The sequence below is a fragment of the Myxocyprinus asiaticus genome, chromosome 44, assembly GCF_019703515.2.
Source record: "Myxocyprinus asiaticus isolate MX2 ecotype Aquarium Trade chromosome 44, UBuf_Myxa_2, whole genome shotgun sequence".
NCBI lineage: Eukaryota > Metazoa > Chordata > Actinopteri > Cypriniformes > Catostomidae > Myxocyprinus > Myxocyprinus asiaticus.
This window is the reverse complement of record NC_059387.1, coordinates 5,959,918-5,976,325: the sequence shown is the minus strand read 5'-3', so window position 1 is coordinate 5,976,325 and position 16,408 is coordinate 5,959,918. Positions and strand designations below refer to the sequence as shown.

General features: G+C 38.7%; 1 protein-coding gene across 2 annotated transcripts in view; it reads right to left on the bottom strand.

The window, feature by feature from the left end:
* Window positions 1-1,010: 1,010 nt before the first annotated feature.
* LOC127434416 (procollagen-lysine,2-oxoglutarate 5-dioxygenase 2-like) overlaps window positions 1,011-16,408 on the bottom strand; it is a 68,534-nt gene continuing 53,136 nt past the window's right edge. Inside the window, exons 13-20 of one of the 2 annotated variants that reach the window (XM_051687150.1) lie at window positions 11,848-11,989; window positions 10,638-10,700; window positions 8,631-8,744; window positions 7,150-7,215; window positions 5,536-5,640; window positions 5,073-5,219; window positions 2,512-2,637; window positions 1,011-2,117 (exon numbers count right to left, since the gene is read on the bottom strand). In XM_051687150.1, coding sequence (XP_051543110.1) covers window positions 1,962-2,117; window positions 2,512-2,637; window positions 5,073-5,219; window positions 5,536-5,640; window positions 7,150-7,215; window positions 8,631-8,744; window positions 10,638-10,700; window positions 11,848-11,989 — 919 coding nt within the window. In that variant the 3' untranslated portion in view covers window positions 1,011-1,961. The remainder of the gene's footprint in view (window positions 2,118-2,511; window positions 2,638-5,072; window positions 5,220-5,535; window positions 5,641-7,149; window positions 7,216-8,630; window positions 8,745-10,637; window positions 10,701-11,847; window positions 11,990-16,408) is intronic. The other variant, XM_051687151.1, reaches the window with a different exon arrangement.

Genomic DNA, 16,408 nt, shown 5'->3' with positions numbered 1-16,408 from the left:
GACATGTAATGAAACCAGCGGACTCACCGAGACCGTGACAACACAATCCCACAGTGAAGTTTCTCTCACAGAAATAATGACATGGACAGGTCCAAGGATACATTTTAGATGTAATAACTGTTGCATTGTTTCCATCCCATTGGACTATTATTCATTTTAAGCAGGTTTCAGTTCCTTGGCCTTTAAGTTTGGTTTCAGATGGTTTATTAAGGCTAAAGCTCCAGCCAAAAAGCAAGCGGTTCTCTCTTTTTCTTGTAAATATTATTGCATGATTCCCTTCAACTAATTGTGTTTGTGATGTAACTTCTGGTTAATTAAATTAGTAAATTCTGTGTTTTTCCTTTTGTTCAGAGTAAAATTAGCACCCACATACCCGCCAAATGTGGATATTTATGCGCAGTCATGGGTTATTTCTGTGGCAGGCGACTTATAAAAATCTTGTAGTGACATGTGACAAGAAATGCTGTCAGACACAAAGACGAGCATTTTAAGAAACACACTTGATTATATCTTGAAGAAGACGCAAGAATAAAGCCGTTGATGCGTGTCTGATTCCCTGTGTATTCAGAGGTGCTCTGCCGCCAATAAGCGCAGAGCTTCTCATGAACACACACATGCAGAGTGCTCACTGTTTCTGCTGTTTCAGTCATCTGAAAATACAGTAGTTTGCAACTGCAAGAACAGTGTCGTCCATGAGAACGCTGCAAGTGATCACAGACCATCTCAGGAGGTGCTCTTAGTTTAGTTCGCTTGATTTCCATGTTTCAAAAATGGTGAAATGAAAAGAATGGTGTAAAATGGAATGTCTGTCATATTTCAGAGCTGGACTATATTTAACTGACTCAGTCAGTGATTAAATTATTGGACTGTTTTTAACCTTGATCTATGGTCTGATGAATGTGCATTAAATAATGTGCTTTGCAAGACTGGTTAGCTAAATGTGCTTAATGATTTCCTAATGGTATTGTGGAATTGTTTGCATCTTACGTCAGTTAGGCTTTTTTATTTGATTTTATTTTTTATGCAAAATTTATGCAACAAAGCAGTTTTTGTCAGCAGAAGATAAAAAAAAACTTTCTTTTTAAAAACACATTTTATTATTTCAACAATTTCAAAATAAGTTAAGAGATTGACCTGGCTGAGACATTATAAGGAACAACTTTCAGAGAAAGTAAAACATTTAACATCTCTGAGACATTTTCAGTTCAGAAAATAAAGTACATTTTACCTTGAATTTTACAGTAAAACTTTTCCTTTAGCAAGAATTTGTTTACAAAAAACTTAAAACAGAATTCATTTTAAATCCTACTGTTTCATTTTGTGCAAAGATACAATGTTATGTCTATCCTTTTTGAAGATGGTCAAATATGTTGACAGTATATCCATAATCCATAGCTGCTGGAAAAGTTGTGTTGTGTTTTGTTTTTTGTTTTTTTTTTGTAAACACATGCTTAGTTACTTTATGTTATTATATTGCCTCTAACTCTTCAATTTGAACATCCAGATAACTGTACATACAGTACATTGAGCTGAGCTGAGCTTACAATGAGGTCCTCCTTACCAACCTAAAATGAAAACTGAAGTGACCAAGTAAGATTATACGAAGTTATTCTGCTAAACCCCCGAACCACACCTGTAAAAATAAACAGTTACTGACCTCACCTGATGTGTTGCCAATGTTGCAGTAGAACAATTACAGTCAAATATCTCTTGTAATGTAATACTGAAACTGAAACAAGGTTTATATGCGTGAATGTCTGAGTGTGTGTGTAAATATGTGAGCACCAACTTAGAAACCTTTATTAAACTTGTGTTGAACAGCATTTCTTCTTCTCTCTTGACAGCAGTAAATGTTTAGAGCAAACACAAACAGTGACAACACATAAACCAAGAATAAATCAGCAAAACAGACAGCCAAACAGATGAGACTAAATTCTTAGTGTAGAACTGTCGGAGGGGGTCTATGGATCTATAAAGGACACTGCTATGTAGCGTGTGCCACTGGTGGTAGGTAGTCCTTCATGAAGGTGGGTGAGTCTGCCTGGATGCATGAAGCTCCAACCTTTTCTAGGAGACTCTATGGAACAGTTATATCTGTGGAATCGACACCCTCCACCCTAAAATAGAGGGGAAATCCACATGTGAAGCTTTTTAATTCACAATGACATATAGTGGGGTCCAAAAGTCTGAGATCACTAGTAAAATGCTTCTACTTTGCACTCTTTTCTAATTTAATACAGCATGTTTCATTTTAAGTTACATTATCAGCATAACAATTTGAGTGAAAAGTTACATAAAAAAAAAAAAAAAATAAGAGATGCATTTCAGAATGTTACAGTATTTGGTATGTATTTATATTTAAAAAAAAAAAAAAAACATTAATTCCAAGTTAAAATGAACTTAACCAACTTAACTAAACATAACTTTCATTTAATAATACAAGATTTTAAATGCCGTTTGACACTTTTGGACCCCTACTGTCTTTGAAATAGGCCAATATAACAAGCTTGCCTGGAAGTCCATGCCTTTGTTGTTGAGGGCAATATTAATGGTAAACGTTGAGGAATCATGATGTGGTCGTAGATAGGCTTGTCGGTCTGGCGTGTACTTCACCACAAAGTTCATAATCGCATAGCCCTGAAAAAAAAACAAAAAAACACATGTGATACACATTCAAACCCCAACAATCAAAGTATCTGAAAGTCCTTTAAGCTTTAAGACCCATTTACACCAAGAATGATAACTATAATGATAACTATAACCATAAAGTTTTACAAATCGTTCCAACTCTAAGAGAATAGTGGAGTCCACCATAATGATAACATCACCGAGGAACAATATTGTTTGGATCACTTTCAGAGTGATTTTCTTCCAGCTGATGAACGATAAAAACATTGACAGCCAATCAAAACCAATCCAACTTTAAAGGGCCTCGAACCGCACTCATCATGACCCTCAAAATAACACACTCCAGCACCAGATCACCACTTATTATAACAGCAAACTAAATAATAATATAATATAGTTATCATTACAGTTATCGTTATATTTATAATTCTTGGTGTGAACCGGCCTTTAGCAGATGGGTGTTTGGTTTGCTGAATAGAATAATTCATTCACGAGGTTAAACATTCCATAAAGAATAACATGAACCATTTAACATTTGTGCAAAAAGGGAGGAGGACCTTCAATTGTTATTATTTTAAATTTACTGGCTCTTTTAATGACTGACCCCTAAAGACCTCAGACACACGGTGCCAACTGGAGTTCACATTCGATGAGTCAAATCAACCAGAGACCTAACAGTGAACAGTGGACAAAGAGCCCTCCAAAAGAACAGTGTGTGTGAGAGAGAGAGAGAGAGAGAGAGAGAGAGAGAGAGAGAGAGAGAGATGAGGGACACATGACTTGACTAATTCCATGAGTCAAGTCAACCAAAGAGCAAACAAAGCTCCACAGCAGGCTGTGGAAGCGTTTAGGTTGGCTGCTAAAATAAGGCTTCTGAAATCATGCTGATGTGTAATGTGCATAAAATGTCCCTGTGGCTGACTAGGAAAATTAGATACAAGAGTATGGCCTATTTACAGGTAAGAAACAGGGGAAAGGTTGCACTTGAGTGTGTGAAGTTTAATGAAAATTCGGATTTGAACGGCTACCTTTCCGATCTCCAATCCACTGTACAATGCTGCCACTAGTTGAACAGTTGCCAAAGGGACAAACCAAGCTGAGAGATAGCACAGCCAAGCACAGTGATGTAGTGGTTACCTTCGTATTGGCATAATACACCACTGAGTGGCACTGTCCTCAACATAGTAATGTTCACTCAGGGCATGGCACTAGTGAGGTTTACCATGTTCCGTTGCGAAGATACAGTCACATCTCCTCTTTGGTGCTGGCACTGTCGAAATAATAGTGCTAATATCTCGAAAAGTACCCCTCTAGGATGACAGCTTTTTTTTTACTATTATTTATTTATTTTATTTTTGCAATTTGCGAATTGTGAATTTTTAAGCAACTTTGGCTGAAGATCGTCTAGAGCCAATTTTGGCTAAGACTGGGTGATTTTTTTAAGAGGAATAGCAGAAAAATTGTTTTTGATAATATTCAAAATGCCAAAGTAATATGTCTGAGCCTTGGTATCACTGGACTATGCATGACCAAAGGAATAAGAAGCGACCACAGAAATAACTTTAGGCTCAGCAATTTAAAAGTTACTTAAGTAATGAAACTTTGACATTTTAAATTTGTATTTCTTTTGATGACAAGGTGGCAATATTATAAAACTACTCAGGTACCTTCAGGATATGGTGCCAGTAATGCCTACAGTACCAAGTTTCTTTCCATTACATCAAAATGTAAACATACTTCAAAATGGTAGACAGGTTATATGGCTGATCATGACAAAATTGGTACTGTCTAATTCCAAAATGACAAAAAAAGGTTCAAAAGTTTAAATGTAAGGGGTAAATTCCACAAGAAGAGTAATAAGAGGAAGAATTTGTGTCTATACCACATTTTTTAATTCTTAAAAAGTTATAACCAGAAGAAAACTTGACGGTTTGGCATAGAGACCCTAAAATTGGTCAGGTGGCTATTCATGCCCACCCCAGTCAGTGTGCCAGATTTCATAATTTTCCTATGTCCAGTTCATAGGGCTGCCATAGACTCCCATTGAGGAAGAAAATGTTTGCCAACTAAAACAATAGGGGCTACAAACAAAGTCAAAAGTACCCAGCAACATTAGAATAATGAGAATTTAAGGGGAAAATGTGCTTCGTTGTCATGAAAAAAATGTATTATGGTATTGTTATTAATGGTATTTTGGTCTAAATGGTCTCAAATCTTAAACATTCTGAGGAAAAATGAGCTGGATATGTTCTAAACAGGCTTCATGGGGTTCACCTTCACAGTGCTCATCCAGCAAACAGTACATGACAACACACCTTAGAAAATAACAGAGATAGAGAGAGGTCCAGGAAAAAAGATGGGACAGACTTTCCTTAACACATGCTCAGACTTTCTGATTTAACAACTGATTATAGCTCAGCCCAGACCCAGATGGACCGGCTCACCTTGGTGTAATAGCCGGAGAAGACCTTGAGAGTTACAGGGGAGATAAATTCTCTGATAAAGTGCAGCCATTCTTTATCAAAATCGATCTGTCTCATATGAATGTCATCTGTCGGGACACTCTCATAACCTCCAGTGATACGCCTGTCCTGAGAGTAAAAATAAATAAATGGGCATGAGTCCATGACAAACCTTGAATGCACTCAGTTAGTAATTGTCCTGCTGTGTAATGTCTACAAAAATGATAAGTGATTTCCATTGAGCAAAGCCCAGACTGTTTTTAAACACTCTTCATGTCTTTAATGTTCCACAAAATAGGAATTAAATATGTGCATGACTGAATATTCTTTTAAGAATAATGAATTAAATCCTTTTTTTTTACTGTAAGTCCTTTTTGAGACTCACTTTTGGGAAAAACCTGTGCAATGTTTGCAGACTGTTTTAAAGCCGGCAGGTTTGACTGACCTCGTGTTTTCCACCAGACCATGTCCCATAATTTTCCATCTCTTCCACCAGCTCATCACAGGCTTTCTCCGAGAACACAGGAAACCAGAAAACATCTGGGCATGGCTGCAGAAACATAAACAGGTGCTTAATATCATCCTGTCAATGTTAGCCCTCAGCACCCAGCATGGGCACGGCTGTTTCTGCATAAAAATAAATAAATAAATAAATAAATCATTCTTATAAATCCTAGTTCAAACTCTACAGTGGGATTGTCATGTGAAGACAAATGCTAATTTGTCAAAGGGGACATATCATGAAAACACAGGTTTTTTTCTTGCTCTACTGAAATAAAAGTGTTCAATGTACTATGCAGATACAGAATACTCTAATGTTCACAAAGTGCCATTCCCAGTCCATACAGTCCATTTATAAAACTAAGCTGCAAAAGGGTAATTCTGAAAAATGTCATTTTAACATCACAACCATGAGCACATTAACTACATCAAGAAAATCAGGCACCTTTTTTTCTGAACATGCTACACAATGCCTTGTCCAGGTTCCTGTCATCTCTAAAATGGACTACTGCAATGTCTATTTTTTAGCCTGCCATTCTGCATAGGCATTTAGTCCTTGCTCAGGTTCTTATCATCTATAGAATGGACTACTGCAATGACTAACTTCTAGCCTGCCTCTCTGCATGGGCAATTAGTTTGCATTAGGAAAGTGAATGGCATCAGGGTCTGTATTAGTAGCAGCCATATCACCCTGTAGCTCAAGACTGGTTGCCCACTGAAGCTAAGCAGGGTTGAGCCTGGCCAGTATCTGGATGGGAGACCTCCTGGGGAAAACTAAGGATGCTGCTGGAAGAGGTATTAGGGAGGCCAGCAGGGGGGTGCCTGTGTGGTCCTTATGCCCCAGTATAGTGACAGGGACACTATACTGTAAAAAGGCACCATCCTTTGGATGAAATGTTAAACTGAGGTCCTGACTCACTGTGGTCATTAAAAATCCCAGGGCACTTCTTGTAAAGAGAAGGGGTGTAACCCTGGTGTCCTGGCTAAATTCCCCCCATTGGCCCATCTAAATCATGGCCTCCAAATAATCCCCATCCATTAATTGGCTCTATAACTCTACTCTCTCCTCTCCACCATTAGCTGGTGTGTGGTGATTGTACTGGTGCACTATGGCTGCTGTTGCATCATCCAGGTGGATGCTGCATGCTGGTGGTGGTTGAGGAGAGTCCCCTGTTCACTGTGTAAAGCGCTTTGAGTGTAGTGTTAGAAAAGTGCTATCTAAATGTAACATTCATTCATTCAGTTCACACAGCAGCTATGTTTATAACGCTTCTGGGCAGCTATTTTCTGTTACAAGCAGAGAAATTTCTAAAATGGTTGGTCAAAATTTCGAGCAAATAACATTTTTTCAATGGTGTCATAAATTATGCTTCTTTAGCTCAAATCACACACATACAAAAACAACAACACAGAGTGTGGTAAGAACACAAAGGAACAAAATTCCTTTCCTGAATTTTCACTGTCACTGTACCTTAAGGATGGAATGATCTTCTCATCTATACCACCAAGTCTTCTAAATGAATAAATGTAAATGTGAAATGTAAATGTTTGTTTATACCTGCTCTAAGAGGTTTTCCGTGAAAATCCGTGTGTAGTTTGGGTGGATGTATTTCTCTTTCCAGTCCTGTGGAAATGAAAGGATTACTTCTTAACAGTATTTGTTCACTGGCCTGCATACCAAACAGTGTTAAGCCCCTATGTGTTCATTGAGTCCAGTCCAGATGGAGGTCAGCACAGACTTATGTTTACCCTTTCAGCATTCCACTTCATTATCAACCCGTTCTCACTCCCAAAGCATCAAATACTGCCGGTTGTGAAAGAGCCCAGCGTGTCAATGGTTGGATGCCAAAGCACCCTTTGGCGTCAGTTTCCGACGCATCCGGCAAGCGCATTGCTTTCAATGAGAAACGTTCGTGGTCAAAGACCAACGCGAAAGGAATACGATTTTTATCATTGTCAAATTATACTGTATGTTGGGGTTGAATTTTGTCATTCTGACATGATATGTTGGGGTATGATTTTCATTATGTTTGAAATCAGCCACGTTTATTCACAATGGTAATGTTTAATCAGCAACATTTATTATTTTACAGTGGTTAATGTTTAATCAGTTATTTTACATACACATTCTGCTCTGCTGAAGTGACCTGCTCAGTTCTGGGTGTATTCCATGCATTCCAATCTCTTTGTGTGAAGAACAGACCCAAATGTCCCCCAGCGTCCGCTGTAACACATTCAGCTCTCAACTCGTTCAAGTAACAAATTAAAAAATTGCCGCCACGAGAAGGCGTCAAACGCCATTGGCTCTCGCATGTCTTGTGACCAATTACGATGAGCTGAAGTTCGGATGTATCTTTTGAATGAGATATGTGACTGGTATTGGATGGCACTGCCTTCACAGAGGGGGAAGATTTTCAGCGATTAAAATCTCTGATCCTCACACAATGCTGTCATATGGTTTGGAATTATTATAGTACTTTTGTATCATTTTTATTTTAAATAAATGATTGTGACTGTACTTTTATCTGCTTGTTATGTCTTTAATAATGTTGAGAATTGGTTGGGTTTAGGCATAATGGTTAAACATATATTTTTTTTTTAAATGTGTAATGTAAATTAAAATTATTGTTACTAAATTTACCCAACCCCATCCCTAAACCTAACCAATTATCAACGATGTTAAACATGAAACCTCATTCATGAATTATACAGCTGATAATTGGTTAGGTTCAGGAATGGGGTTGGGTTAGGGGATCTAAAATAATCGACATGATAGTGTAATATAACCACACTGATATATTTATATGTATAATAAAACATATTGCGGTTAAACACACAATACCTCTTTGGCAGAGGGTGCTTTTGGCATCTGTAGACTGATGTGCTGGGCTCTTGCACAAGCGGCAGTATTTGACACCTCGGGAGTGAGAACAGGTTGTCATTATTGATGACAAATGTAACAGTAAATTAAAATTGGATTATTATGTTTTTTTTTTTTTAAACACTTGAGAGAAAACATTTGGTAATCTAGTTTCTCACCAGAGGATTTTCAAATATTTGCCAAAGGTCATTGTTATAATGAGATGTGTTGTAGTTGGCAGTTGAAATGAGCCTTCCGAACTCATGGAGATTTGTTATGTACATGAAAACTCCCTGTGGTGGACAAAGAAAATTACATTAGATCCTTCAAATTCTATTTATGATGGCAAATATCCAACATAAACAATTCAAAGAAAAGTTACACAATATAAAACAAGAAATAAATAAAACACCCGGTGTAAACCAAAGTCAAATATAAAAATAAATCACCAATAAGCAAATAAGCTGTGATAAATAATGTCTGACTATTAACAGAGTGCAACAGACTGGTTCTGGAAGTAAAAATCCCTTTCATTTTCTCTATAAGGGAACTGATCTTTAACGATAACTTACAAACTTTTAAAGACAGACCTAGCTCAGAGCTCAGAGGTTGTTAATCGATAGTACAGTATATGCCTCTGTTAAATCAATCAGTCTGCATTATCTCAACTTCATTATTTAAAAATCATGTTGTACAGCAGAATTCCTGGTGAAGAACTACACTACCCATGATCCTGAAGGGAAATATCCACCAACCAGAGAATCATGGCAAACAAAGCACGCCAAAGTGCATGGTCGTGACCGCCATGATGCACTGTGAATGATGCAATTGAGTCATCTCCCTACATTATCAAACTAGTTGTATCTTTGCAAATACAGTATCAGCATATCTTGCAATAAATATATTGTTTCTATACTTATAATGAACAACTTCAAATTAATAGTTTTAAATTAAATGACTTCATTTGAAATGCTTTATGGGATTGTAGTTCATTTCATCATTAAAGACGTTAAGTACACATTCTTCTATCTTTGTCTTTTGCCTGCTTTTCAAATACTTTTTTTTTTTTTTTTTTTTTGCATCAAATCTAAATTTGTAATGTTATGATTAATCTCAGAGCTGGTTGATTTACTTCATGGCTTACAACTCCTTTATGAAAGATTTTATGAAATACCAACAAAAAAACAAATAAATGGGAAAAATACTTTTGGAACCATGATGGCTGAAAAACTTGTCAGACACTGTTGCACTCTATAATGGAGGACAGATATTGGTAAGTGCTGTGAGGGGGGAGGGAACGGGAATACAGGTAAGTGCTGGGAATAGAGCAACTGCAGGAATCAAAATTCCTGTTTACTACTCTAGAAGCAGGGACAAGGTTTCTAGTACCTGGGTGGGTAAAGATCCAGACTTAATCTTATTCTAGGCTTTTTCAAAACACTCACCAACATTTGGGAAAAAGAGGCCTTTTACAAAAACAATCTCAAATATCAATGTGAATGTTGAAGTCAGTGATAAGCACTATTTAAGTACCTAGACTGAGATAAGTCAAGAAGATTGTGAGGGTAAGCTTCATGTTACTGGTGTGCTCTTGGACTTAAATGTTACTGGAGGGAAAACTGTAATGCAGGAGATCTTTTTTACTGCCTTCATAAGCCTTGCCACCAACTTTAACCCAAAAGAAAAGCAAGACTTTATGGTTCTACATATAGGCCTAATATCTGGTGCTTTCTCTCCAGGTGAAATCTATCAAAAAGCAGATGTAGCTTATCCAACTCAAAACAATGGCATCACCTTCCCAAAGGGCTGGGATGATTTCCTGAACACTGTCTTGAAAAGATACAAACTGAAATGAACATAGTTTTAAATCAAACGTTTGAAAGCATATATATTTTTTTCATGCATAGTAATTTATCTAAAGATTTTTAGCATACAGTAGATTTTTAGTATAGATTGCATTGTAATCTGAAAACAAACTTTTAACAAATTGTATGGACTTGAAGCAGGCAAATATTACTTCCTAGTGGACCTTTTCCTTACAAAATGTAAATGTATTGCTACATTTAGTAATACAGTATGGTTGCAGTATCACTTGCTAAACATTTGGAAAAGTGATACCTTGCTTTAAGACATTTATTCAAATTTTAAATGATAAACATAATAGAATAATCAAAATAAGATTAAACCTTTGGGGATCTGAGCATATGGAATGATTCCGGAGAGGGAGATTCTCTTTCTCTTTGTACTGTCTAAAATGAAGGAAAAGCACCATGTAAAATATATAATGAGACAAAAAACTGAAAAATAAAAACTGTCAAATTGAAAGAGAGAGAGTGAAGATATTGGCACATATAGATGACCCTTCTAGTATAGCGCTTGTGAGATGCATGACAAGCAAAAATCCCTTATTGAGTTTTTAAGATGGCCAATTTTCTGGTCAGAATAGAGCTTATGCATAGCTTCAAGGTGTCCTTAGCAGCAAAATGTAGACATGAAGCATTTTAGTAATAAAAAATGGATAGTTAGCAATTAGTTGGGTTGGTTTGTTAAAATGAGGGACTCAGAATACATGGCAGCTAGCCAGACATTCCCATTGGTTCAAGGTCTCATAATGGATGTGAAAGGGGACAGAGGAAGATGATGATGGGACATTACTGGAGCAGAGAAATCTGTGAATGCACCACAGAAGCTGCCATAAACAGACAGAGAGGTCATGCCTTTAACACAAACAGCACATCAATATACTCGGAATACTTGCCAGTTACATCTTGGACACAAAGGAGCACCAGATGTTTCAAAGCATTAAGAAATCAGGCACTAATAAACCAACATTAAATGTCACAGACAAATGGCTTTCAAGGTAACAAAAAACTGTGTTTGTGTGTTTAATTGAGGAGAAAAATTACAACATGTTACCTCTAAAACCCATACATTCTTCCTCAATTAAACAAACACATTCATACTAAGAAATACACAGATTTTCTTTTTACATTACTCCTTAATAATTAAAACCCTATACACTTATGCTACCAGTCAAATGTTTTGACCAATTTGACTATGTTTCTCATGATCTTAAAAATATTTTTATCTAAAGGTTTTAAATGTTTAAATGCATGACAGTTGATATAAATATAAATTAAGCCAACAAATAATAGATTTTAAATTAAATTCAGTTATTAAATTAAATTAAATTGAATTAAATTATTATTATTATTATTATTATTATTATTTAATTAGACTATTATTCTAAAATATAATGGCAATATTAAAGAGTGAGTACTGTAGGTGTGTCCAAACTTTTGACTGGTAGATTATATAAAAGTCCTAATTAATTCTTACTGATCTAGATTTAATCTGTGCTAGAGATGTAGCAGCTCTTTGTTCCAGTGGTCATACCAGCTCTCTGGCATTCCTGCACATGGCCATATCAGGGTCCAGCTTCTCCAAGACAAAGACATTCCTCTCTCTCAGTTCATTCCGCAGAGCCTGGCCCTTAATCAGGTAGATGTGGGCCATGAAGGGAATGTTCCACACGCCACTATTTACACAAGAAAAAAAATTAAGATTGGATACATGCACAATTCTTTAAGTTTGCTTGAAAGGACAGTTTATACTCATGATGTCAACAGTGACCAAGGAGTCTTACAGAGAAATCTCAGAAATCTCTTTTGCATTTTTGGTCTGAAGTATAGTTTTCTAATATCATATACATTTTTATTCATTCACTTTTTATTCAAAGCAAATTACAGTGCATTGAAGTTATACATTTTACCAGTATATTTGTTCCTTGGAAATCAAATATCAGTATTGCAAGTATCATTATTTACCAGTTACAGGAATGTTTATGCTTTCCATGATTTTTTTGTTTTTGTTTTTGTTTTTTTTACTTATTTTTACATATCATGTCCCTTGTCTCATGTTCAATACCTTCAACTGTACATGGTTTTCTTACTAAATTCAAATACTACATTATTATTTGGCAGAGGTATGGTATCAACACTAAGTGTAAATAGCAACACAAAGCATTTTCCTTGCAGTAAGTGCAAATAGTGTTAGATGCTATGAACAGCTCTAATTAAAATCTTGCATACAGTATAGGGGCAGCAGCATGTTTATTATGATTATTAAGAGTCCCACAGACACCCTACACCAACCTTTACCACTAACCCTTACCTTCCCTTACAAAACTTAACCATGGTTTTACTAATACATGGGTTAACATGGTCACGTGGGTTTACAATAACCATAGTTTCATCATGGTATATAGTGGCGCACAAACTAACTAAAGCATCTGAATAAAAGGAATTATGAATTTACTCCTGTTCCAACAGAAAGAACCTAGGAAGTAGGAGTCAAACCGTCATCCAGATTATGAAATCTAAAAAATGTATGCAGAGAGGCTACCCTGCTGCCATACCAAGGATGCACCTCTAGCCAAAGCACATGAGGATGCCATGCTCCTCGTAGAATGGACTCGAATACCCAAAGGCGAAGATAAAACGCATGCTTCGTAAGCACTCGAAATTGTATCAATAAGCCAGTGAGACAGTCTTTTCTTGGACACTGAAACACCTCTGTTGTGGCCACCAAAGCACACAAACAAATGCTCTGATTTACGCCACTGACTAGTACGGTCAACATAAACTCGCAGCGTCCGAACTGGGCAAAGCATATGTAAACTTTCATGCTCCTCCGACTCAAATGGGGGAAGAGAGAAAGCCTGAAAAATACTGGTCTGCGAACTAAAATATGTAGAACTAACCTTGGGCAAATAGCCCAAACGAGGTCTTAACACAAACTTTGAACACCCAGGCGCAAAATCCATGCACAAGGGATTGACAGACAGAGCATACAAATCACTGACTCTCTTAAACGATGCCAACTCCACTAGCAGTGCCATTTTGAGAGTCAAAAACTTATCTGTAACCGTTGTTATGGGCTCGAACGGAGCACCCGACAGCGCCTCTAAAACAACAGACAAATCCCATAAAGGAACGCGGATGGGACGAAAAGTTCTAAGCCTGTATGCCTCGCGCATAAATTGAGAGACAAGAGAATGTCTACCAATAGAGACTAAATTGATAAGCACATGTTCAGCTGCTATTGCACCAATACAGACTTTAAGCATCACTGGGGCAACCCCGGCCCCAAAACACTCCTGCAAAAATACCAGCACTGTACCAACAGGGCAGTGAACTGAATTTTCACTTTGTGCTGTACACCAAGAAGCAAAAATAGGCCACTTAAACATATATAGCCTATTCAGTGATGGAGCTCTAGCATTTAGAATGGTATCAACCACAGAGGGGATAACCCATCATTCAAAAGAGCACCCCGTTGAGGGGATACACCCATAGCTTCCACAAGTCCGGCCGGGGGTGCCAAATGCTGCCCTGTGCCTGAGACAACATGTTAGCTCTGTCTGGAACATCCCAAGGTGTCTTTTCCTTGAGAGAGACCAGAGTTGAAAACCTTACTTGAGATGGCCAATACAGCACCACTAACAGAAGCCAAACCTGATCCTCCTGAACCCTCTGCAGACCTGCTTGCAGCAGACTGATCGGTAGAAACACGTAAAGACACGCTCTAGGCAACTGATGCACCAGTGCATCTATGCCCGGTGGTTCCGGCGGTGAGAGAGAAAACCAGAGGGGACAGTGCGATGTCTCGCTCGAAGTGAACAGATCCACTTCTGCTCTGCCAAACCACCTCTAGATTTGTTCCATAATCTGAGGATGTCAGATTCTCCGGGCATCAGACCCTGTCTGGACAGGAGATCCTCCCCCATGTTCAACCAGCCCAGAACACGTACAGCTCATAGAGATAGTACATTTTCCTGTGCCCACAGAAGAATGTGACATGCCAGCCTTAGCATGGCACGAGAGTGCGCCCTTCCCTGGCGATTGATGTAGGACACCACCATCCTGTTGTCCGACCAGATGAGGACATGACTGTCCTGAATCTCTGGAAGGAAAAACCTTAACGTCAGCAGCACAGTGAGCATCTCCAGCCAGTTTATGTGCCAATATTGCCACTGGCCCGTCCAGACTCCATAGGCTGGATGACAATTGTGTACAACGCCCCAACCCATGGAGGAGGCGTCTGTCGTTATCACCTTGTGGCAACACACCTGTCCCAATTGAATGCCCGACACCAGAAGACAGGTCCGTTTCCATGGCAGCAGAGTTTGGTAGCACTCACGCGTCACTCTGAAGGGACGAAACGCATGCGTCAGTGGTTGAAGTCCCTTTGTAGAGTTAGCACTAAAAAGGTCTCGCATGCAACATGCCCAGGGGAATGACAGCAGACGGCGCGATCATGAGCCTCAAAAGCCTGTGAAATATTCTCACAGGAACACGTCCCACAGAACGCGAACTGGAGACAGGTGTACCTGCATCGCCTGCGAGTTCAGCTCCACACCTAGAAACAAAGTCTGCTGCCCTGCCAACAGGACTTGTCTGGGTTTACACGCAGCCCTATGTTGCTCAAATGGCTGAGAATGACATCTTGATGTTGGGCAGCCAAAGTCTCTGAGTGAGCTAACACCAACCAATCATTGAGATAATTCAAAATGCGGATGCCATAAAGCCTCAAGGGCATCAGATCTGCATCCATGCATTTTGTGAAAGTGCGTGGTGCCAGTGCAAGTCCGAACGGAAGGACGCAAAATTGGTACGCTTTGCCCCCAAAAGCAGATCTGAGAAAATGGCTGGTTTGATCGGTGCAATCTGAATACAGAAATAAGCGTCCTCCAAATCTGTTGTCACAGACCAGTCCACTGGCTGTACTTGTGACATTATTTGTTTCTGCGTCAGCATTCTGAATTGACATTTCATTAGGGTGAAATTCAAATGTCTCAAATCCAGAATGGGACGTAAGCCAACATCATTTTCGTGACCAGAAAAAAATGGCTGTAAAAGCCACATTCTATTTGAGAAGGGGGAATCTCCTCTATTGCCCCTTTTTCTAAAAGAGATTGAATTTCCCGAAATCAAAAACAGGGCTTCTCGAATAGACGCGTCTGTCGGAACAACCCGATTAAATACTGGCAGAGCCCACCTGAATTGAATGACATAACCATGCTCTATCATTCGAAATACCCAGTTCGAAACACCCTGCAACTGCTTCCACGCTGATAGATGGGCAGACAGAGGAATTAATGCATGGCTCTCGCCTGTAGGGCGACACGTAACCACTAGATGGCATGCTTGGCTTACTTTTGACGACTGCCCCACAACCAGTGGCACAGCGGATGGGGGGCCTCTACACCTCTATTACTGTGGCTGGTTGAATGGGATTCAATAATATTTTTGCCTTTATTGTGTTCAAGCATAAATGATGAGCACCCCGAAATGTATTTACAGCAGGGACGCAGACAGAATAAACCTTTTCCCTGGTATTTTGAACAGGGAAGAGTGTGTGAACATTGAGGGGAATGTTTATTTGAGAAAGTGGTTCACCACAATGGCCCCAGCATTCTTTATGCAGGGACAACGTGTGGTGCTTATGTTCACTGTGTGTTTTGTGTACACTTGTGCTTGATGAACATCGAATTCTGTTATGCATGTCTTGAGACCCTTGGTCATGGAGACAGAGGCTGAATTCGGGAAGCATTTTTTTAATGTTTGCTCCCCAGAGCAAGCTGCGGGGGAAACTGAACCATATTCTGGTTAATGGATGTTCGAGGTGTGTACAACGGCGAACTCATCACGATACTGATCGAAGGGCAAACGGGAGAAACGGATATGTTTATACAGTCCAATTTCATTCACTGAATTGGGGCTCACACTTAGTTACACAGCAGGCCCGTCAGGTTCGTGTGTAGACCTATTTTTTTATTTTTTTGTACATCGAGTTATATTACGTATGCACCGAGACCCTTGGTCATGAGGCAGAGGCAAAACTCAAGATAGACACAACTTCAAGCATTCCAGGCGTGAAGAATGGCGTACTTGAC